This window comes from Danio aesculapii, chromosome 14 (genome assembly GCF_903798145.1).
Source record: "Danio aesculapii chromosome 14, fDanAes4.1, whole genome shotgun sequence".
Classification (NCBI taxonomy): Eukaryota; Metazoa; Chordata; class Actinopteri; order Cypriniformes; family Danionidae; genus Danio; species Danio aesculapii.
In genome coordinates this window covers 16,423,107-16,449,439 of record NC_079448.1, presented here as the reverse complement: position 1 = coordinate 16,449,439, position 26,333 = coordinate 16,423,107, and the positions used below count along the sequence as shown (strand labels likewise).

Below are 26,333 nucleotides of genomic sequence, written 5' to 3'. Positions count from 1 at the left end.
TGATTTGTTCAAATATTCATTCTTCTAAACCTCTTCATTCCACAAGTGTACTCTGCGCTAATATGTCAGATGGCCCAGTTAGTTGTGATTAGTTTACAATGCATGTCGTAAACCAAATTACATATGAATTCCAGCTGTACATACTGTTGGACAGAATTCAATTCAAGAAATCAATTCAAGCCCAAATCCGATGAGGGAACATTGGAAGAACTAGTTGATCTATCTGAAACTCTATCGCAAAAATTACTTGAACAGGACATCTTTGCTTTTTTAAAGGATAGTTATTTTAAACCTTTAAAACCCTCTGAACTGAAGTCATTTGACAGTCCAAAAAGTCCTTCACTTGTGTGAAATTTTGTTTCGTTTTTGAGTTTTTTTCAAGTGGAGCTGTTTACTGCTAAAGAAAAGCTGGCATTCTTCAATAATAATAATAAAAATAATAATAATAAAAGCTTTATTATTATGCTTTCTTGTAGCTGCACACGACTGAAAGATGAAGCTCGCTGGATTTATGCTCTTCCTCATCAATTCAGCGGCCTCCATCAATCTCAAATACATCTCCAAGAGGAACTCAGGTAAGGCAGTTATTTTACTCGGCTTGGAGCGAAATTTCTGAGCAAAATTGTGCGCTGAAAAGTTTGATTTGTGCTTTTTATGTTTTATTGTTTGTGATGGTCTAGACAAGGCATTGCTTGGTTCTGACTGGTTCAGGTATGTGCAGTAAATGCATTTGGCCAAAAAGACCTTGCTTCTGATGTCTTTTCGAATTGTTTGGTAAAGTGTTTTCTGAAGCTCTCTCTTTTTAAATGTTGCTTTTTTTTAGTAAAGAATCCAAGCTCTCCACATGATCACATAACTCAGTTTTTTTTTTCCTGTTGCATTGTGTGTTTGTGTGTGGGTGCGGTGTGCATTGAGCAATTATGTTATCAGCTCCAAACGGGCATTTATGTGGGCGGTAAAAACACAGAGGCAATCTCAACCGTCAGTTTCTCACCCAGCCAGAGATTTCAGAGTTTGGCATGTATGTTTTACTGTGCCACCAAATCAGCAGAAAAAAATGTCTTGTTTTTTTTTTAATATGTGGGTTTGTAAAAATTCAGTTTTATAGCAATTTGTTTGTGCTCATGTACAAACATGATAACTGGCATAATTATAATGTATTTAAATAGCTGGATGTGCTATGATTTCTCACTAAAACATTCTAAAAGCACTGAGATGTTATAATATAGATTTCTGAATATGCAATCCTAAATTGCTTCTACTTGTACATTCTAATGAAGAACTGGTGCTTGGAGAGTGTTCGTATTTAACCTTGGCATTTTGTACAGTTGTCCTGTTTTCCCCGTCTTATTTAAAATACATTTTAATGGAGTTTCCTTCAGCTTTGCCATGGTGCCATTTTGATTGACACAAGAAATAACATAATATATTGATTTTCGAGAATCAATGTCAGATCAGATTGAAGGGTTTATGTCAGCCAATAATACAGTGCTTTCATGGGTGCAGCTGCCATTTTGAAAGTGTGTTGAAAATGTACCTGTCAACATTGGGATGTGAAAATTAGGAATATGCACCTCTCCCCCCCCCACCAAAATCCCCAAATTAATATTATATTGAATATTGTATTAAAACAACTAAATATGTTGATCTGGAGCTGTTTCATAGTAAATAAACATTTAAACGGTCAGTAATATGTTTTTTTTTAATTATTATTTTTATTATTATTATTATTATTATTATTATTATTATTATTATTATTATTATTATTATTATTATTATTATTATTATTATTATTAATTTAAATTATTCTTATTTACAAAATTAAAAAAAGCTGCACATAAATTAGCAAACAGTTTTATCAATTAAATTTAATAGCTATAATAAAAAAATAGAATCAAGTTGTCAAATCTCATTAACCTTTTCTTCACTTTATAACTAGAACATTCTGATAAAATAGCAGTGAATGAATCTCTTATTTAGATTTTTTTGTTTAATTACATTAAATAACAGAGGTGTCACTTTAAAAATGCACACATCTAACATTATGCTAAAAGCATTTGATTGCTTTCCTAACTGTTTATGCTCATTTAAGACAAAATTAGTTGTGTTTGAAAGAAAACCCACCAAGATCGACATCTTTAGATGTTATTATTATTATTATGTGTATATGTCTGTTCAGTTGACAATCTCGCACTGCTACTTGAGTGTTTTGAGGATTGCATAGGAGGGGCAACAGCGCCTGTAGTGGAAAGGAAGGAAATCCCACCCTTTTTATATTTATATTTATATAAGTGTTTTCATGCCTAAATAAAATGAAAGCACCGAACACATTTAAGAGTGAGGGGTGTCCCCTGGTGGTTTGGCGGTATAAATTACGTATAGGGAGGATCGGCTCTTTAATGCCACCCTTCATAGAAAGATTGAAAATACAGTAGAAAAACAGGATAATACCTTTACGGGATGATAGTGGGATAGAATAGAAACGGGAGGGTTGACAGGTATGGTTTAAAAGCATTTCAAAAGTTTTATGCTCATGACCCAAATGTGAAATATTTACTTTTTCAAATAATTAAATTAATGTTTAACTCCTTAAAGAGGACAAAAGAGAGCAGAACTTGACAGGGAAAATTAAATATAAGGTGGCATGAAAATTATGAACAAGCATCTTTGCATGTGTTTGTGGATTCACTGAATGATATACTGCTTTAACAACTTTTCTGTTTAGTTGTAACCTGATTAATAGACCAGATTACAGTCATGCACCACTGTTATACTCGGTTGTGGAAACTAATTTATGATTAATATGTTGGGTTACCAGTGCTGGGGTGGCAATGCTGACATGATTTTATCCAAGGCAACAAGTAGAAGAGAATTGAACAGACTGAATCTGGAACAACATGATGAGGTCCATAGGTTCTTTTGTCATTTAATACTACATTAGTTAAAATCGTAACATAGAAAATGTGTGATTCGTGGCACTGCGTCATACTGTATCACATACTTACATTGTGGGTTTGAAAAAAGAATGTAAATGTCCTCTGCTTTTTTTTGGTGTTCATTTGACCCACAGACAGCAAAAGTGGATGAAGTAATGAATATTCACAAAAAAGTGCAACATGCTAATAATACAGTGCACTCTCACTCTCAGAAATAAAGGTACAAACCTGTCATTGTGGTGGTACCTTTTCAAAAGGTACAGTTTTGTACATTACAGGTGCATACTGGTACCTTAAAGGTACCATTTTGTATCTTTGGGTTACCATTTTGTATGTTAAGGGCACATCTACATTTTGTGTGTGTGTGTGTTTTTAGTATTAATAAGTACCTTTAAAGGTGCTCTATGTAAGTTTTGACTCTTCTAAAGCATAAAAATACCGTAATAGGTTTGCAGATATTTAAGATACATGCTAAGTGAACATTCTTGTTTGTTGAAGTCAGATATTTTGCTTTCAAAATGTCCGTAACGTGCCGGAATGGCTGTCTTTATTCTGGTCATGTAACTTGCAGTTAAGCCAATTATAATTTAGCACCCTGGTTTGCCTTGGTGGAAAACCACATATTTCATCCATTTAGTCAAAAAGGCTCTCAAAGTGTGCATCTGCGACCGAAATGCAACCTCAGGTGGACAGTAACAGACTCCGAAATGAGATGCAGATTCAGAGTTTCACATGTGGTGGTTATTAATAAGCAAATTATTAAAAGTTATGAACATAAACATTAGGGGAGCAGGTTACATTGTAACCCCGTGTCCTAACAACACGCTATGTGATGAGATTTGCTGTAATAAGCCATGGGGTGTTTGCACCAGGGGTGCCCCCAAGGAGTGGCCAGGGGTGTTCGTGGGCCCTGTGGCCACCCATTGTGATTTTGCTGTTGATATTATTAATTTAAATATACTTACATAAATTCAAAGTTTTTCAATAAATAAATAAATAAATACATAAATAACAGCCACTAAATTATTATGGATTGATTGGTGCCACTGATGTAGCTGATTCACTGCCCTTCCCCCATCGTCGTTGACAGCACGCACACACCTTCAATAGATAGCAATGGCAATTTAATATTTACCTTAAAGTACATCAATAGAAGAAGCTGTATTAATAATATTGTGGCTCAAAAAGAAATATGGATAAATGATATTATTAGGGTCTATATAGTGAGTGTGTGTGTATATAGATGAAAAGTGTTTTTAAACTAAATATTGATTTTTATTTGGTTTGCACATGTACTTGCTGAATTATTTCTAGGAATAAACTGCAGTATGTCAACAGTAATTAATTAAATGAATTAAAACCACACTATTTCATTTACCAGAAACAAAAATATAACATTACACTGAATGTTTTGTGTGCCACCCCAAGATTGGCTGTGGCTTCTTCTGGCCACCCCTATGAAAATTTTCTGGGGTCGCCACTGGTTTGCACCAGACGAAACATGACAGAAATTTAAATACAGCCATTCAGAAGCATAGAATATTGCTCTTACTGCACTCCAACGACATGGTAAGGTTTATAATCTATTTAATACATATTAAACCTCTTTAATATTATTAAATGCACATGGTGAATCACTGATATACTTGAGTCACAGTTCTAAAGTTCAAGTGGTTTATTTTATTTTCAAGATCTGAGGTGAACTATATGCTGCAGCTTTCAGTAGTATTGCAATAAATATCATGTAAAATGGCATTCAAACTCACATTATTAGAATTTAACACTGAATAAAGCATTGTCAGTTTTCTGTTGTTCAGCTGCAAGAAATAGAAGTCGTTTCTAAAATAAAAATTTCAGGTGTTAGTTAGGACAACAAGAAAATATTCCTTGTATTGCGTGCCGTTGCTTTTATTTAGAACATAGTTTAAATCAGCCTTAAATCAGCCTTTAGGCTCGACACTGTTGTTGGTGTCGTCAATCTGGTAACCTGCGTTTGCGTTTGTTTTCAACCAGGCATGCAATACCTAGTTCAACCACTGGGTGTCAAACTAACATACTGCACCTTTAACGCAGAAATGTTGACCTGTTAGGTGCAAAAGCGTACCTTTAGAAAAGGTACCACCCCAGTGACAGGTTTTGTACCTTTATTTCCGAGAGTGTGGCAAATGCACCCAAGAGATTTGCACTGTGATTGGTTAAATGTTAGGTCACTAGAATCTAAGTGACAAATTGAAGAACATGAATGGAAATATTTGCGAATCACCTGTTTTTAAAAACCCCTCAATACTTTAATACAATGATATCTTAATTAATCAGTGGTTGTTCCTGAAGATGTCTTTCAAATATTTCCACAAAACAGTGTCTGTGTTTGAACTCTTTGTCATTATACACTACTGTTGTTTGAAAAAAACAGTTACAATTGTGTCACGAAATATAGTTTAACAAGACTTTAGGTCAAATTGTAACTCTTTATTCTTCAAATAAGCTATTTAATATGAAAATAGTGGCTATTAAAAACATTTCAACAGTTATGAGCTGTAGGGCATCAGCAGGAGAGAATAGTCTTACCTTTGCCAGTTCTGTCATTTCTGAAGTCTCTGTGGTGGTTAAACAATAGATACAATTTGTTTAGGATATATCCAGGGGCAGTCTTTGGTACCATTTATCTATTGTTTGTCGTACAAAGCAAATTTTTGGCTGAAAGCAAAGTATACTTTCTCATTGGACTCTCTGACCTTTGAATAAAGTGCTAAAAGCTTTTAGAATGACAATATGTTTATTAACGTATACATTTTAGTTTGTCAATCATTTTATTTAATAAATGCGTTTAGTTTTGACAAACATGTGTAAGGAAGGATGACTGACAGTGCAGGTTACATTGTTACTCCTTATGCCAAAATGATACTGTCAAAAATTATTATATTGAATGGAACAAAATATAGGTAGTGTAAATATATCGGCTGTACAATTTATTTTGACTTTTAATAAGACATAGCTACATATTATAATTCTCTTCATTATACAGTAGGCTTTTAAAGGGATAGTTCACCCAAAAATAAAAATTCTGTCATCATTTACTCCTCCTTTACTTGTTCCATACCAGAGATTTTTTGTTCTGTTGAGCACAAAATAGGATATTTTAAAGAATGTTGGAAACATGTAACTATTGACAGAAGGAAGTAGTTCCTCACACAAAAGTGTATATCAAAATTGCTGTAATTACTGCAGGCCTAGTAATAAACCTATCTTGTTGCTCTGAAATTGTAATTATTTATACGAATTATTAATTAACATACATTAAAATAAATCTAATTCATATAGACATTAAAAACTATTAATAATTTTAATAAGTAGTTTATGAAAAACACTGTGATGTTTTGCAGCCGTAAGATATGCAAAATTTCTAGCATGTATTTTATCTGGAATGTTGACTGCCAAAGTGTTAGAAATGAGAAAAGTTAGTCTGTTTGTCAGATTAAAAGTTAATATTCTTGTTTCACAGAGGTTATATAGAGATTTTTACCATTTATTGAGTGCCCAATTGCCTGGTGAGACCCTCAAAGAGTGGGTCAAAAACAAGTTATTTGCATGTGAGCTGTGTGACTTCTTGCCATTTTATTGTACACGCATGCATAGAAAAAAAAAAAGTTGGTTAACCAAACTCATGCATGTAAATAGAGGTTAAGAGCGATGGCCTGAAGATACATTACTGTATTTAGACTATGGTGGGTAATTATAGACATGATATGTTTGCTCAATTGGGATCAGAATGAAAAAGGAAGGAAAAGCAAATGTCAAGCAAGTTTTATTGCTTTTTTATATTAAAGACAAATTGGACCTTCCAGTGTCTCTGAAACTCTAAATAAAAAACGAAACCAAATCAAATTAAATAAAATACCCTGAACAACAACAATAATAACAATAATAATAATAATAATAATAATATTTTTTTGTGCAAAATTACATTAGTAGCAGTGTGATATGGCTGGGAGACGTGCGTTGGTGCGTTGCCTTAGTGTCACACCAGTGACGATATACAGCCATATTGCACTGCTACAAGTGTGATATTGCATTTAAACAACAGTTTGACGACATAATCGTGTGAATAAAAAGAAAATCAAACACAGTCTCAAAAACCCTGTTGTACGAGGAACTACTTTCTTAAGTCATTCCTTCAAATCTGCTGCTGACGTCAGAACAGCAGAAACCCTTGCTTAAAAACACGTCATTTTAGAGATAGTATTTAAATGGTTCTCTAGCATAATATCCAAAGTAATGACAAAGCAGTGATTTAGTTCACATTTTAGGTTGAACGGCATGAAATGTCATCAGTCTACAGATATTGCCCAATATTTCTCTGTTGCAATCGGGATATCACAATAATTACCCCGAAAAAGCCAAAGCAAAGAAAACACTACCAGATTACTATGGTATGAATACTGCACTACAACATACAAAAGAGAGAGAGAGAGAGAGAGAGAGAGAGAGAGAGAGAGAGAGAGAGAGAGAGAGAGAGAGAGAGAGAGAGATCAACTTAGAGTACCACTTACATGTTTTATAATGATTTGATCAGCAGTAGTTTGAAGATTTTCCTCCCCTAAGGACCTACATATGTATATGTATACTTTAGATGTACATCTCACTTGCAGTTTAAAGCTCCTGATCTAAAAGAAAATGTATGTAATTGTTTTCTTTTTTTAAAGCTAGTCACACGATGCAACTTTTTATAATTGGTTCCATCACCTAGGCCAGGGGTTACAAATCTCGTTTCTGGAGGTCCGGTGCCCTGCAGGGTTTAGCTCCAACTTGTCTCAACACACCTGCCTAAGTGTTTCAAGTATACCTAGTAAGACCTTGATTAGCTTGTTCAGGTGTGTTTAATTAGGGTTGGAGCCAAAATGTGTAGGACACTGGCCCTCCAAGAACAAGTTTGGTGATCCCTGTCCTAGGCTGTTGTGATTGGTCTACTGCATGCAGCACATTTTGCAAAGGAAAAACCCACCCCAATTTTTGTTTAAAAATAATTTTTGTACAGTGTATGAGCAGATAGTGTGACTTAAATTATAGTTTATCAATTCAAATCCAACAAGCAAGCATTCATTAAATTGAACAAAAATGCTGATGAACCTTCGTCCATTAACAACTGCGTATCCCACATTGTACGCATTTAATGACTATTTACACAACCATGTTTTCAGAAAAAAGGGGAAACTTTTGGAAAAAGGTGATAAGAAAAATGGTTCGAAATTAGAAATTTTGAAAATGCTGCCATTGTCATGTCCATCTAAACACTCAAAAAAGAAAGTCTTTGAAAATGATGACATCATGCGCATGCTTGGTATGTGTTGAGGGATCTGTAGATTAAAGGCATGCATGATTCAACAACAAGCCAATGGCGGGGGTATGTACTGTATTAGTGTTTTTGTTGCTTAAGTGATTGCTATCGCTTCATCAGAAAAGCTTAGATTTACTTCACATTACAGCCAACAGTGGAGACAGAATGATGCTTCTTACACACACAGCAAATTTCAACATAGGTTCATTCTGAAAGTGTAGCGAATTATGTAGCCAGAGTAATGTATGGCTGCATTTCATCTTTAAAACGAATGCTACAGGGTAGTACAACATTGTTCCTTTTTGTGCTTACTAGCTGACCCCTTACCTCAGTGTACATGGCTTTTCCACTGTTACCAGTTTGTCCTGTGTCTTGCCGCGTAGGATTTGAGACACAGACCGGAGTTGACCGTGAAGACAGAGTTTGATTTGGCAAAAAACGGTTCCAGAAAGACAAGACAAACACAAAAGCCAAAAAATAAAACAAGTAAATAACAGAGAGAGAATGTGGTAAAATCTGAAAACATGGTAAAAATCATGCGGCCGTGAGGGCTTTTCTTTTTCTTGATTGGTTTTGAAAATACTATTGGTTGGGTTTAGGTAAGGGGTGCGTGGGGATATTGGTCGGTCGGTCATTCAGTCAGTCAACAGCGGCCTCTGGTGGATTTACACGAGAAGAGCAGGCAGGAATGGGCCTCGTGAGAGAAATTTGAGATCTCAAAAAGCATACACAGCAGTCTCTGGTGGATTCACATAAACAAAACTGCAACAAAATGTAGCTCCTGGGAATTGTTTGCCGCTCTCCAGAAATGTACTTTGTATAGGGCTATGTTTTCAGAATGAGCCTGGGTTGGAACAAATTATTGCTATACAATGGCTTGCCTAATTAGTCCCAATTGACCTAATTAACCTAGTTAAGTCCCCAAATTGCACTTTAAGCTGAATACTAGTGTCTTAAAAATATCTAGCATAACATTATGCCAAAAAAGTAGCTCCTGGGATGTATTTGGTGGTCTCCAGACATGTATATAGGGGTACATAATCAGAATGAGCCTGGGTTGGCAAATTCTACAAATATACACACCAGCTCTGAGCTGTCAGGGTATTTATCCTTATAAATAACATTAACTAACAAGGTGACAGCGCCAAATACTGGTCTTGCATACGTAATGCAGTATTTTTAGCCATTTTTGCAGATATGTATAAACGGTGATAGTTTTGAAAACATTGTTGTGTATACATGAAACTTTTTTTTAAAATGCAAGGGAAAAACTTTTCCATTTTTCGCTTCACCGTTGTTGTGTAAACAGCCTTAGGTTGCTGTAATGTAGCCATCATTAGTAAAATGACAGAGACAAGATGCAATTTTGGGGCTTCACTGCTGTTGTAAGACATTAACTATTGATTCTACACAGTCATTGGTTTAATGGATTTTCCCTCACAGTGAAGATCATAACATCATCTTGATATTGTGGGTCTGTTTTCGCACAAGTTGACATCAACAAAAAATGGCTTGGGATCTATTTTGAAAATTATTAGTTTTAATGGGGTATATGCACAGCTAGTGTTTTTCAGCCAATGATAAGCTTCCAGTTTTTTCCAGACAATTTTTTCCAGACTATTTTTAATTTCACAAGATTGCTTTGACAGCATTGATGTTGTAATGTAATTACAATACATTCAGTTAAATAGACTTAGGCATTCATTTTTAGTTGTTCAAGCATAAAAAGAGATAAATAAACGCTAGTGCCATCAGGATCAGTAGGTGAGCGCAGACACTCCATTGAAAATACTGGGGTAAAATAAAAATATTTGATAGACATGGCAGGGGAAATTGAATCTAATGCAGTGCTTCCCATTTTTTTTTTTAATCGTATTCATCCATCAGGTGAAGACCACTGATTTTTAAAGAAATAAGATCTTAATCATGAAATTTTGTAATGGGAAGAAAGTTCACCGAAAGCCCCGGTCTATATATATATATATATATATATATATATATATATATATATATATATATATATATATGCATAAATTAATGAACATTAATGAACAAATTAGAAGCATAGATAAATACAACAGAGCTGGGACATTAAATAAAATTAAATAAACAGTAAATTAAAGTTTTCTGGGGAGTCAAACAATTTTCAGACACAAATTGAATAATCCAATGTAAAATAACATGACAAAGTCTTCATTGTGTAAATCATTATACGTAATTTTATCTACAAACATGATAAATTACTGTGCCCAAATGGCTTAAATTCTCTTGAAATGCACACATAATTGCAGGTCTTGGATGCAGATGATGAACTTTCACTAAGCTTAGGTAACTTCACAATGACTGTAACATCTGTAGCAACTGTAGCATCAATGAACTATAATAATAATCTCAATCTCAACTCGCAAGCATAATCTCAACTCGACATTGCAGATCTGTGATGTGACTAACGCAAATTCACACATTGCAATATTGATGTGTTGCGAAATTATATTTTGTGCAGACCTAGTTTAAATGACTCTTTCTTTTGAGAGTCAGTAACTTTATAAACTGTGCAGGTTTATAAAGTTTTGCAGATTTAAAACTTTGCAGGATGTTCTTCACTTAGAGCTCAGTTACACTGCATGAAAGGTAATTTTCAAAAATATATTACTTTAATAAAGTTTTGCCTGAAGTCAACAATCAGAAATTAATTTTCTTCTGTCTGCACTTTATTAAGCCTTAGGAGTTATACATATTTATTGCAATCTAATTGTTAATGAGTGAAACAAAGTGTACCTCGAGTATCCTGAAAGAAAGTTCATCAGAGCTGTTTTGTAATGCAAACGCATACAGACAGTGATTTTGCAAGCATTAATAGATAGATAGATAGATAGATAGATAGATAGATAGATAGATAGATAGATAGATAGATAGATAGATAGATAGATAGATAGATAGATAGATAGATAGATAGATAGATAGATAGATAGATAGATAGAGTAATCTTTTCTGAAAATATTCATAATTTTTTATAAGTATGAGAAGAAAATGGACTGTGAAAAAAGCAGCTTCTCCTTTTTTCCACACTGGGATGTGAACTGGGATCCATTTGGGCAATATTACTGTCCTGGTACCAGGGTTGAATATTATTGTTTTCTGACACTGGCTGATATTCTGACAGAAAGCTTTTTGGAATTAAAGACCAGTGGGAAAGTGTGTCAGGGTGAATTTTGTATGCGATGAAAAGCTAGTGTGGCTCTTTTTTGAAACCAGTATGCTCTCTACCTCTATTACTGTACTTAATGTGGTGACCTCATACTCTACACCGAAATGGTTCATACTGGTCTCCTAATGAAAAATATTAGTGCTGCCATATTAGTGCATCAGAACTGGTGGGAATGCCTCTGCATGACATGGGTAACTCAGTCCAATTGTGTAGCATGAAGTCACAAAGTCACAAAGCTGTACATGTGATGTCGAAAAGGAAACTATAAGAAAAACCTAACTACCTACACATAACTAACTAGGTATGTAACTAACTAGATATGTAGCTATACAATTAGCTAGCCATATAACTAATTAGCTAACTAGCTATGTAACTAACTAGCCATATAACTAACTAACCATGTAACTAACTAGTTATGTAACTAACAAGCCATGTAACTAACTAGCTAACTAGCTACATAACTAGCCATGGAACTAACTAGTTATGTAACTAACTACACATAACTAACTAGGTATGTAACTAACTAGATATGTAGCTATACAATTAGCTAGCCATGTAACTAATTAGCTAATTAGCTATGTAACTAACTAGCCATATAACTAACTAACTAACCATGTAACTAACTAGTTATGTAACTAACAAGCCATGTAACTAACTAGCTTACTGGCTACGTAACTAGCCATGGAACTAACCAGTTATGTAACTAACTACATGTAACTAACTAAACATGTAACTAACTAGATAACTAGCTATGTAACTAACTAGCGATGTAACTAACTAGCGATGTAACTAACTACATGTAACTAGGGCCAGACAGAATCTGCAGACTTTTTTTTGCTATTTCTGCACAGAATTTTGGTAAAAATCTGCGAATTTATGTGGAACGATTTTAGTAGTATCATAACTAAAACCTTAATATATGAAAAAAAAACCTTTTTAACTTGTATTTAATGTTTACACTGCAAAATCCAATTAGATTAAATTTATTTGGTAAACAAAGCAAGTCTCTCATATAATATATCTATTAAAGACATAAAATATTACTTTACAAACTATATTGTAAATAAATCATATAAATATTTTCATATTAGTGAAAATTAATAAAAAAACTGAATAAATATGAATTTACACACATTTACAACAGTAAATGAACAGAATCAATGATGGGCTAAATATCTGCGGAATTCTGCACGTGCAGATTCCGTGTGGGCCAACATTTAACTAACTAGCTATGTAACTAACAAGCTATCTAACTAACTAGTCATGTAACTAACTAGCTATGTAACTAACCACATATAACTAACTAGCTATGTAACTAACAAGCTAACTAACTAGCCATGTAACTAACTGGCTATGTAACTAACTACATATAACTAACTAGCTATGTAACTAACAAGCCATGTAACTAACTAGCTATCTAACTAACTAGCAATGTAACTAACTAGCTATGTAACTAACTACATATAACTAACTAACTATGTAACTAACAATCCATGTAACTAACTAGCTATGTAACTAACTACATATAACTAACTAGCTATGTAACTAACAAGCCATGTAACTAACTAGCTATCTAACTAGCCATGTAACTAACCACATGTAACTAACTAACTATGTAACTAACAAGCCATGTAACTAACTAGCTATTTAACTAACTAGCCATGGTACTAACTAGCTAACTAGCTATAATTTTGTAAATATGACAAAAATATTGAAAATATATGTATAAAATACATATATGTGACTAAAATTATTAATATTGTTTCATTATAAAAAGAGATTCTTGATTTTTAAAGACATGCTTATTTGTAATATTTTTGTCATATTTACAAAAGTGCAGTTTTTTTGTGTGGTTTGGACGTATTGGACGTATAATGTATTTGATCTATCAAATACATTACCAGGTCACTCACATCAAACCTTTTTGAAGCCTTGGTTCATGTCAGGAAACTGCCTATCTGACAAATGACATCAGTTTGCGAACTTTCCTTAATGGAAAGCATGTAATTGTTCCTCTGCAACCAGACGTGAGATTCAGGTTTAGATTATAACATCCATATTTTCTCAGGCATTGAGGGTTTGCAAATAACTGTCCCATTTGAGCTGAATGTAATATGTTTGGACAGCAGACCCCTGAGGATGTTTCTATATGAGGTTGTCCATTAATTGGCGTCTTAATGCTCTGCTTGAAGAGTCTGACCTTAGTCAGCACTTCACCATGTGACACATCAGTAAGAGACATCTCTAACCTTTGACACTTTTCATCTTACCTAATACGCAATTAGCTTTCCATTCTTAGACCTTTCTCACATTTAAAATAGAAGTCTGGATGATTCAGTGGTTAATTCAGCAGCAGTCTGTATTTTATTTTTACTTGCGTATCTTACGTATTTCACTAATATGTGTGTGTTAGAGCTGCACGATATTGATATCTCGATATATTATTTTTCTGCGATAAATATTGCGATGTAAATACAGTTTCACAAGATAGTTGAACTGTTTATGAAAATAGTAGCACTTTTTGACTTTTCTGTGGAGTCTAACAGTATTTATGTACAGAAATCGAGTAATCACAATGCAAAAAAACTTTTCTTACTTTGCTTTGTCTCATTTCTAGTCCAAATATCTAAAAAATATCTTAGATGAAGGAAAAATATTTTGTTCTAAAATTCAGATGAAATAAAGCAAAATTAAGAGTTTAATAATTAGTTAAATCATCTTGTTTTAACTTTGAAATGTAGATTTTTAGACTAAAAACAAAGACCAAAATTCGAAGTTAGTAAAACTTTTGTTGTTGTTGCGTAAATCATATAAATAAAGTGATTAAATACAAATCTGTAGCTCCTGGTCAACTATAATACAGACTTAACATTGCAATACTTTGCAATGTGACCATTGTGGGTGCGCACATTGTGATATCGATACTGAAACGATTTATTGTGAAGCCCCAATGTGTGTATTGGTTTTGGTGGTTTAAATGGAGTTTTGTGTAATGACTAGGCCTACACGGAATCTGCGTGCGCAGATGCAGATCTGCAGATGTTTAGCCCATCATTAATTCTGTTCATTTACTTGAGTAAATGTGTGTAAATCTATTTTGATTCAGTTTTTTTATTAATTACAGTAATATTATTGACTAATGTGAAAATGTTCATCTAATTTATGTACAATGCAGTTTGTACAGTAATATTTTCTGTCTTTTAGTAGATATATTATATGAGAGACTTGCTTTGTTTACCAAATAAAGTGAATCTAACTGGATTTGCATTTTAAACATTAAATACAAGTAAAAATGTATTATTTTTTTATTTCATAGATTAAGGTTTTAGTTATGATAATCCCAAAATAGTGCAGAATAATGCAGAAATCAGAAAATTTTTACCAAAATTCTCTAAAGAAATGGCAAAAACTTCCGCAGATTCCGTCTGGCCTCAGTAATGGCATGGGTATGACCTAAATCTACTCTATTAAGGCAGTTTATGAGGACATGTCTTGTGTCCTCATAATTCAAAATGCTTAAAAATCATACTTATCTTGTAAGCATATAAGATCTAATCACATTCAAAATTTAATAAGCATCCAAGCTGTAAATTGTGGAGTAGTTTATCTCTTTCTGTTAGGATAATCTCCATAGAAACCGTGTTCGAGGGGAAACTAAAACTTCACCTTTTAGGCAAGGACTTTAGTACACTTTGAGCTTACTTTTACTTGAGCTTACTCGTGTTTTATGTATTGTACGCCGTATTACTCTGATATTATTTAAGAATTTTTATACAAACCTTGTGTATGGCACAATGGTCAGCAACTGTTGTTGTATTGTGCAATATAAATAAAGTTAAGAAAAGTATGTAAAATTTGTCCCAAGTTTCCAGTGATTTTAGCTGTATAAAATACATTAGAGTGGAACCTAGGATTCAGGAGGAACAACCCGGTTTTCGTCCAGGCTGTGGTACACTGGACCAGCTCTATACCCTCACCAGGGTGCTTGAGGGTTCATGGGAGTATGCCCAACCAGTCCACATATGTTTTGTGTCATGCATAATGCTGAAATTACTCATATAATACATCCAGTAAATCCAGAGAAACATTTCAGGTATTTTTCAGAAGAGGTCTCTTTATTTCTTTCCAAATCTATACTGTATATTCACCTTATTCTCCGCGTACGAGTGGGCGCAGCCATTTGAATCTTTTTGGCTCGAGACTTCCGGTCTCATTCACTTCCATTCATTTTTAGACGATTAAAAACAACTTGTTTTGCTGCTTAATGTTGCAAACTGACATTTTCTCATTATATTACTCTACTTCAGTGTTTCCCTACCCTGTTCCTGGAGGCACACCAACAGTACATATTTTGGATGTCTCCCTTTTCTGACCCATTAACTTCAGGTGTTGGAGTCTCCTCTGATGTTATGATAAGTTGATTCAGGTGTTTTGATTAGGGAGAGGTTGAAAATGTGTACTGTTGGTGTGCCTTCAGGAACAGGGTTGGGAAACACTGCTCTACTTTGTCTGTATAGTCATGCAAACACTTGTTTGTAGAGCAAGTAGTTTGACTGTTTTCTGCCATTTATTATTCCTAGTCATTTCTCCCACATGCGACTGAATCGGAAGTATTAAAACAATCGCAAAAACGAGCGCACTTCCGCATTGAAGAATAAGGTCAATAGCTTAAAGAAACCTTTTAATATAGAAATAACCTTTTATTAAAATGGAAACCCCCTCTCTCTCTCTTTTAATGTGCATTTAAAAGAATGTGTTTATATGTTATCTTGAAGACAGAGTTTAGCTTGAGCTTATTCATTTTAAAGGCTATGAAATAAGTTATAAAATATTGACGTTTTTATATTATGTAAATGAGATCTTGATCTCAATGTTTTTTTATCTGGTTAAATAAAGAAACATATATTATTTTGATGTTTACTGTGTGGGTTTTGACTCAGATTAAAATAATATAAATAATAAAGAAAAATCTATTTTTTTGTGTGTGAAGCAGTCACCATGGAAACAGTATCTAAAATCAATCACAAGTCAGCCTCTGAGATATCAAAGCAATCTATTAACTCATCCCCATCTCTCTTACTGGCATTTTTCAACTCAATATCTGAATAATGCAGCACAGTATAATATGATTAGATTGCTTTTTATCATTGTGTAGACCAGCTAAACGAGTTTTTCTACAATCAATTATTAATAACAATCAACTTGTGTGGTTAGCACTTGCTCTGAGTGTGAACTTAATAATGAACTGTGTTAATAAATAACCTGACATGTACATTCCACAAATAATTCTCTTTTCTCTTTTGATAGAAGTGAGCAGGGTTTCAAATTGTGATGTTTCTGTAATTCAGCAAGACTTTTGAACAGTGTTAGGCAAGCTACTTGAAAAATGTATTGAGCTAAGCTATTAGCAACTCTACTTATAGTTTAACTACACTAAAAGCTACCCTCTGGGAAATGTAGCAAGCTATGCTAAAAGCTAAAAGCATAGCTACATCTAAGCTATTTTGGCAATTTTCATTTTTAAATTGAAGCAACTTAAAACCAAGTCAATCATATCTTAGTGATCAATAAAACTGTCAATGAAACAAATGAGCCACAACTGTTCAGTTCAATTATTTACTGCAAATAACATGCTGTACTAAACAGAAACAAAGAATAGTATATAACAACAAAAACAAAAAAAAAATCCAATAAAATCACACTGAAAACCCTAATAAGTTGACTGAACTAAATTAATTGAGTATGCTCATTGCCTCAATTTAATTGAGTAATGGAGTCTTCCAAAACTTGCATCTTTAAGTTTATTAAACTTGCTGGTTTTGTAGACTATACTTAAATTGTTCAGTTCACCAAACTTAGTACTAAATTTGATTGAGTAATGGAGTCTCCCAAAACTTGCATATTTAAGTTTACTTTAATTTAGCATTAAGTTTGGTGAACTGAACAATTTAAGTATAGCAGTAAAACCAGTAAGTTAAATAAAACTTAGATATGCAAGTTTTGGGAGACTCCATTACTCAATTGATTTGAGGCAACGAGTTTACTCAATTAATTTAGTTCAGTCAACTTATTAGGGTTTTAGTGCAGAATAACGTTATTGCATCTTAACATGTACTTCTCGAGGTATGGTCACGAGGAATCCTGCTTCAGAAATAACTCGTCTCCCTCAGTCATTCTATCAAGCAAATTTCTCCTGTTAGCGATGTCACCGACTAGAGCGAGAGGTGGCAGTAATGCACCAAAAAGTTTGTTGTTGACCACTGAAAAACAGGTAGAAGAAGATATCGTCATTCTGGCCATCATATGGATTTACTTTCATCGGCTAGACACCGGCCTCACAGCTCCGTGAATGTGTGGTCAAAAACTGAGTTATATCCAAACACACGTCCTATGCCCCATATGGTCCAAAACCTTCAAATCTAAGCTTGTTTTTAATAAAACAAATATAAATATGCATATAATAAATACTACTACTAATAATAATAACATTATACAAAAACAAGTTGTCTTGAATAAACTGAAAAAGACCCCCGTCTTTGGAGGCCGTGGTTTTTATATTTATGTAGAAAGTATTCATTTTTGTTATGTAGAAAGTAACATTTTAATCCTTTTTCATTTCTAAAGATATTTGCGTATTGTTGTACATCTTGTGTGTACTAGCCTTAGCAATGTGTAAGCGAGGCACACAACTGATGTGCTCTGCGCTGGACTTTAGACTTGCTTTCAGTTGGTCTATTGAACAGTCTATTTTAGTTCCTCAAAATAGCAACGTGCCAACAATGTGCCTTAACACACCTATTTTCTAGACCAGAACACCCATGAGTCCATTAAACACATCTTGTGCCTTATTGGACTAAGTGTATGATAGGGCCTTAATTTTTGTTGAAAACAAAAAACAAGTTGAAAACAAAATAATATTTTTAATTGATCTAAGACTTTTTAGATATTTGGACTAGAAATGAGACAAAGTAAGAAAAGCATTTTTTTTTGCATTGCAGTTATTAAATTTCTGTACCTGAATAGTGTTAGACTCCACAGAAAACTGTCAAACAGTGCTATTCATAACTATCTAGTGAAATTGTATTCATATTGCAATATTTATTGCAGAAAAATTAAATATATCTGTTTTTACCAATATCTTGCAGCCTTTTCCTCATGGCATTGGGCTAGACATACCTAAGTGTATATTGTTTTATAGAAAATCCATCAAATGTATCAAACCCTACCCTATTAGCAGTTGATTTTTAATAAAGCCTCAGGAGAATTAGAAGCAGTGGAGACATTTATCCCTTAAGTTTGACATTTAAATCTAGATGAGAAGCACTAATATTTAGCATAATACTAAATATTAATGTAATGTTTTAAATCTTCATAGAGAAAATTAATTGTGATTCAATGAATAGAGCATAATGAATATAGCTTTTGGCTGTGGTAAATGTTCATTAGGTGTGATTTCCAGTTTGGTTATTAGCATTCGTAAAAGGGTTTTGTTTAGCCTAATTTGACACCCACCACCCCACCCCTCCTAACTCCGCATCTCAAGGTAACCACACAGAGCGCAAGACTCTAGAAGACAGCACAACTGTCTGCTAGTTTGTAATTAAACTGTTCACTGATCTCAATGAGTCGTCTGCTCTGTAATTTAGTCGTATCCATAAAGCCATATATTATATAATTCCGCGAGATTTGCTTTAGGGTGACACTCAAAGATGGAGAACAGTTTTTCAGGGATTAGTTTAGAGGCAGTTTATGCACCAAATATATATTAACCTATGAGTCACGTTTTATATTTCCTTCAGAAATCTGAATACAGGTCAAAAGTGGGGAATTACATTATTGTACAACCCAACAATTATAAGTAGGCAGGCTGTGCGAACACAAGGTAGTATGACAAGTTGATTTTAACTCTCACTGCTTGAGACGAATAAGGCACAACACAATAGACTCTAAATAATGGATATTATTTGCTGTTTAAAGAAATAGTTCACTCAAAATGAATATTAGCCCATCATCTACTCACCCTATGCCATCTTTGGTGTATATAACTTTTTTTTCTGTCAGATGAACACAGTTAGAGGAGTTTTAAAATTGATTCTGGGCTCTTTTATTATGTATAATGGTGTTGGAAAGTGGCTTTTATTTTGAAGCATTTTCAAAAACACATCTATCTATCTATCTATCTATCTATCTATGTATGTATGTATGTATATATATATATATATATATATATATATATATATATATATATATATATATATATATATATATATATATATATATATATATATATATATATATTATATATATATATATATATATATATATATATATATATATATATATATATATATATATATATATATATATATATATTTATATATATATATATATATATATATATATATATATATATATATATATATATATATATAAATGTATGTATATATATATATATATATATATATATATATATATATATATATATATATATATATATATATATATATATATATATATATATATATACATACAACAGTCCTGTCCGGTTCTTGAATCTCATTGGCTGATAGCTGTATGATATTTTGCCAGTAACAGCACATAAAGGCCTCCTCTTCACCCTTCACCTTTGTGTATTACTCCGCCAACATACAGTCAGCAACAAGAAGAGGACAGTCTACAGTTTGACAAATGTTACTGGTGTTGGAAAACATAATGTTAAGAATGTAGTTGTTTAGGTTGCAATTATGCAGTTTACTTATAAGAATAATGCCAATCTTAAAACATTTACAATTTCTGAGGGACAGCGCATTGCGGCCATTAGCCTGCCATACTGAGTAGACCAAACACAGTTGACGTTTTCTATTCACAAGATGGCGACAGGACCGCATAATAAACCCTTAGAAGATTAAAACAGTGTAACTACAGCTGATTAAATCATTATTAAACTGGTAAGTGATATTCCAAGTAGATCTCTCTCTTTTGTATGTTGTAGTGCTGTATTATTTATAACGTATAAATAAATTATATATATATATATATATATATATATATATATATATATATATATATATATATATATATATATATATATATATATATATATATATATATATATATATATATATATATATAATGTATCTTCTGTATATATATATATAAATATATACACAAATATATACACAGAATTGGAATTTTTGCTTGTGTCATGGTTGAGGTTGGGGAAAGAACTAGGACTCAATTGGAGAACTAAAATGTGAATTTATTAATTAAAAAATTAAAAAGAATTAATTAAAAAAGAAAAAGGTAACAAAACAACACAGAGAGGGAAAACATTAACAAACAAAAGAACAAACAAACAAACTTGACTGGGCAAGGCTGGCAAGGCAAGGATCAGGGCTGAACAAAACTCGACAAGTTTTGCATACATTTTGCTACGGTTATGCCATCAGTCCACACTACGCTGGAGTTTTCGAGCGCCGAAAACGTAGCGTTTTGAAATGCTGGAGAGGCCCTTTTCATTCTAAAACGCTGCTGCTCTGTGCTCTGTGTGGATGGGGGCAAACGGAGGCATGGCTGCAGACATTCGCCTATCTGATTGTGGCATTTTGCTCAATATTAAGTAGACTACACACAGGTATGGAAAACAATCTCCCGAGGACACGTCGGGTAAATTTTCAAAGGGAGCAGTGTACTTTATAACCTCATTCATATCACCCTGGCTACAGTATGTTTATCTTAACAATAAAATGAAAACATGAATTAAGGAATTGCCTAGTTTCATTTTGATATTAGCAACTTAACAGACAGCAAAAATGTTGAGACGTTGTGCAGCTACATGCTTATATAACCGTCATCTTCATGCATATTTATAACAACACGGAGCCTATAACATTACTGCCTGCTTTCATTGAAAATATGAAAATACCCTCTCTTTTGATGAATATCAGTTTTAATAATCAATAATGGCCATTAGAAAAGTATACAACCTACAGTAGGTTTATACAAGATTGAAAATAAAGGCAAGCAATCAGTCAACATGCAGAATCAGTGTCCGTGATTACATATTAATCTAACTTATCTTTGCGCTCGGCCAAAACACGTTACCTGAGAACAAGTAATAGATTCAAAACACCAAAGTCGGGGGATATGTTGTTAGATAAAGACAACAAGTGTGAGCAACTATAACTATAGGGAGCATAGATCCAGCACGCTGCAATGCATGCCAGAGTGTGTGTATGTGGCCACGTGATGTGCGTTTTCAGGAGTTTAATGACGCAGAGTTGTTCAGAAACGCTGGGTGAAACGCTAGTTTGGACGCGGATCATTTTCATTCTAAAACACCGTTTTAAAACTAAAGCGTATTAGTGTAAACGGGGCCTTAGTCTCTGAGTCATCAGAGGTCGCCACAATGGAATTAACCGTCAACTATTCCAACATATGTTTTATGCAGCAGATGCCATTCACATATACACTCTCACATTCACACACGCACTCACACTACAATTTAGTTTACCCAACTCACCTATAGCGCATGTCTTAAGACTGTGGAGGAAACTGGAGCACCTGGAGGAAACCCACGCAAACACTGGGAGAACATGCACACTCCTAAAAAAACCCAAAAATAATAAAAGAGAGAGGGATTCGAAGGATCGCTTATTTTAATTTTTTCAAAGGATTTCTGTTTCTGCTACTAAAAAGTAATCAAAACTGAGAAAAAGAGAATTTTTATTTATTTATTTATTTACCTTTTTTTTGCAGAACTTTCTGTCTTTTCGTCTTGCTTGAAAGAATGCGTGGTTAGAGAAGAGAAAGCTGTTTTCATAGTGGTCTATACTGAAAAATGTGTTACCTTATGAAACATGTCAGACAGGCTTAAATTGCTGGTCATCGTGTTCTGGCTCTAATTGCGGTTTTAAACTATGGCATGTTCCTGGATCAACATAATTTGTTGCTCCTGACACATCGTTCCTATCACATTCCATCAGTATGATTCTTTATATACTTCCCGTACTTGATTTAAGCATTATTTTCAAGTCTTATTATGCATTTTTCACACCAGAAATATACATTTGTGGGTTTGTTTGATGGTTTATTTGATTGATTTTGTGTATCATAACATAATTTCCTCATTATCATAAAAATGATACGTACAGCTATTAAAACAGCATGATGGTAAAAAAGAGATGAATAATATTCACTGTTTTGACACAAGCTGTAGTGCTGATTGCATTCCAGCTTAAACAAGTTCTGTTACACTTATTAAACTGTAGTGTGAAAAAAGACATGTTTATTCATTTATTTATTAAAGAATATAAAAGTTATGCACATCAAGATTTTATTTAATCTCCACTTAGACATTTGGAGAGTAGAAATGTAAGAGTTCATGCAAAATGAATGAACTTGTACAATATTTATTGAAACCTACTGAGGTCGAGGATCAACACTGAGGGGAAGTTAAGCACTTCTATTTACTATCCATTTACTGTAAAGGAAACAGTCTTTTTAAAAATTCATCAGGCAATAGTTGCATGAATACTTCAAATATAAAGGCAAAATTATTAGCCTTCCATTGATTTTTAAAATGATTTTTACTACTATTCTCATCATTTTCTTTTCTTCTGGAGAAAATAGTATCTGTCAATTTGGCTGAAAGTAAAGCAGTTTTAATTTTTTTTTTTAACAATTAAGGTCAATTTTATTAGCCCCCCTAAGAAATTGTCACCTTAGAATTATAAGGTTCTATCTGACATTTTTTGTCAAAAATGAGTTATTGACATATTCTTATTAAATGACAACTTATTTACATTATGGGATGTTGTTTACATTTTAAGACCTTTTATTAAAAACAAACAAACGTTACATACATACTGTTTGCTATATGGAATGCAAAAACTTTGAAGCTCAATATCTCAAAATCATTCAGAACGCAGATAGAATCTTATAATTTCAAGGTCACGAAATGTTATATTTTTAATTGGCTACAGAACAAACACCCTCTTCAAATGTTATTACTCAATTGAATGGGCATGATCAGTGGTTATCAGCTGATATATATGGGCCAGTAGGGGCCTTCTGCGCCTACTGGCTATACTAATATAAAGAGAAGAGAAGACTCCAGGTCCAAATCTGTTTTTACATTACTCTAATGGTTGGGTTTAGGGTCGGGGTAGGGGTAGACATTGATAATATACAATTAATGGGAAATTTAATAAATAATATAAATAATACTTGTTAAATTCCGGCCGCAGCCATATGTCATCAATAGCTGAATAACTATGTGGATATATGAAAACAGCCTTCTGAGCCTACCAGTAGGTGCAGAAGGCCCCTACTAACTAATATCTATCACCTGGTCCAGGATTATGAATACCTCTAGAAATCCTCTATGGGATCGTCTCTTCACAGGTCTTGGATCACATCAATGGTGCTACACAATCTCTAGAGGCCTCGGGATGAGTATCCCCAGGTGGAAATTGGGAACAAAAAATAAATAAATTAGCGTAGCTGCTGTTCATAGTGTATTTAATCAAGAGATATTCAATATCAAGGCAAAAATGAAGTGCTATAAATGAAAATAGTAGTTACTGTATATGAACAAACAAAGAACAAACATGTAAAGCATATGAGTATTTCTAACAAAATGTCTGGTGCATTAAAACAGGAGAAAATGGTTGTCGTGTTGACAAACATTGTCTCTCCATTAAACAGCACTTGGGAAATATTTTTTAAATAATAAAAATTTCACAGGCCAGCTAATAATTTTGACTTAAAAAATTAAATGAATAAAGTAAATACTAAAATGCATTGCCCCTAGGTTAATTCAGTTTTCAAATGTCTTGTTTTCAAACAAACAAACATAAATCTGCACCATTGAACTTAATCGAGAATATATATACTTCTTTGTTCGACCAGTTTTCTGTTTGTATCATCAGGTGAAATCCTGCAGGTGCCCCCGAGGCGGTGTTTTACTGTTTCCCCAGAATCTGGATTGTTTTTATATCGAACAACATCTTGTGTTTTTTGTCAGCATTGACGCTGGTGGGAAACTATTAGATCGTTTTTCTCTGCAAGGCTTTTATGCTTGAAGAGTCATTCAGCCTTGTCCTGCTGCACTGAGGCTTTAGTATCTGTGAACATCTGTAGCCTCCTTCCCTTCTGCCAATGAACACTAATATCCAGCTGATCAACCTTGTGCACTTCCTTTTGACTTGAGCCAAAATCTTTAAACTACTGGGAGTTCTCACACTATGTTTAATTTAAGCTGCCTGATGTTGTGGGATATTTAAAAGTGTGGAGAAGAGTACATATGGAATGCCTTGGATTGTAGAAGATATTTGATAATACTTAACTTGAGAGGGGTTTTCAAGACTGCCATGAAACCTTTATAATTAAGACATCACATTTGCTCAGTTATGTAATTTTAAAGGCAAAGATGGCAATGTTTGAGATATACACTCACTGGCCACTTTATTAGGTACACCTTACTAGTACCGGGTGAGACCCCCTTTTGCCTTCAGAACTACCTTAATCATTTGTGGCATCGATTCAACAAGATACTGGAAATATTCCTCAGAGATTTTGGTCCATATTGCACATCCATGATGCAAACGTCCCCTTTCACCACATCCCAAAGGTGCTCTATCGGATTGAGATCTGGTGACTGTGGAGGCCATTTGAGTGCAGTGAACTCATTGTCATGTTCAAGAAACCAGCCTGATGTGATTCACGCTTTATGACATGGCACGTTATTCTGCTGGAAGTGGCCATCAGAAGATGGGTACACTATGGTCATAAAGGGATGGACATGGTCAGCAACAATACTCAGGTTGGCTGTGGCGTTGACACGATGCTCAGTTGGTACTAATGAGCCCAAAGTGTGCTAAGAAAATATCCCCCACACCATTACATCACCACCACCACCAGCCTAAACCGTTGATGCAATCAGAATCATGTTGTTGATGCCAAATTCTGACCATACCATCCAAATGTCACAGCAGAAATCAAGACTCATCAGACCAGGCAACGTTTTCCAATCTTCTATTGTCCAATTTGGTGAGCCTGAGCGAATTGTAGCCTCAGTTTCCTGTTCTTAGCTGACAGGAGCGGCTTCTGGTGTGGTCTTCTGCTGCTGTAGCTCATCAGCCTCAAGGTTCGACGTCTTGTGCATTCAGAGATGCTCTTCTGCATACCTTGGTTGTAAAGAGTGGTTACCTGAGTTACTGAGTTACTGTTGCCTGTTCTATCAGCTCAAACCAGTCTGGTCATTCTCCTCTGACCTCTGGCATCAACAAGCCATTTGCGCCCACAGAACTGCCGCTCACTGGATATTTACTCTTTTTCAGACCATTCTCTGTAATCCCTAGAGATGGTTGTGCGTGAAAATCCCAGTAGATCAGCAGTTTTTGAAATACTTAAACCAGCTCATCTGTCACCAACAACCATACCACATTTAAGGTCACTTAAATCACCTTTCTTTCCCATTCTAATGCTCGGTTTGAACTGCAGCAGATTGTCTTGACCATGTCTACATGCCTAAATGCATTTAGTTGCTGCCATGTGGTTGGCTGATTAGAACTTTGCATTAACAAGAAGTTGGACAGGTGTACCTAATAAAGTGGCCGGTGAATGTATTTGGCATGGTTTAAGATGTGTGATGACCACTTGACATAAACAAATACATTATAACCTGACAAAACTTGACATTGCCAAGTCAACATAACTTGTCATAGATCTCTCATAAACATGATAGACAAGAGGTCATTATAATTGTGTCATGAAAATTTTTCAGTTTTTTTTTGAGTAGAACAAGCTAAATTTGTTATCATTTAAAATGTGAGTAATAATGATTAATCAA

The 26,333-nt window shown here is 33.9% G+C and overlaps 1 protein-coding gene across 1 annotated transcript in view; it reads left to right on the top strand.

The window, feature by feature from the left end:
* The first annotated feature begins 482 nt into the window (after positions 1 to 482).
* Positions 483 to 26,333, top strand: part of il1rapl2 (interleukin 1 receptor accessory protein-like 2) — a 753,881-nt gene continuing 728,030 nt past the window's right edge. The window contains exon 1 of the mRNA XM_056471803.1: positions 483 to 575. Coding sequence (XP_056327778.1) covers positions 494 to 575 — 82 coding nt within the window. The 5' untranslated portion in view covers positions 483 to 493. The remainder of the gene's footprint in view (positions 576 to 26,333) is intronic.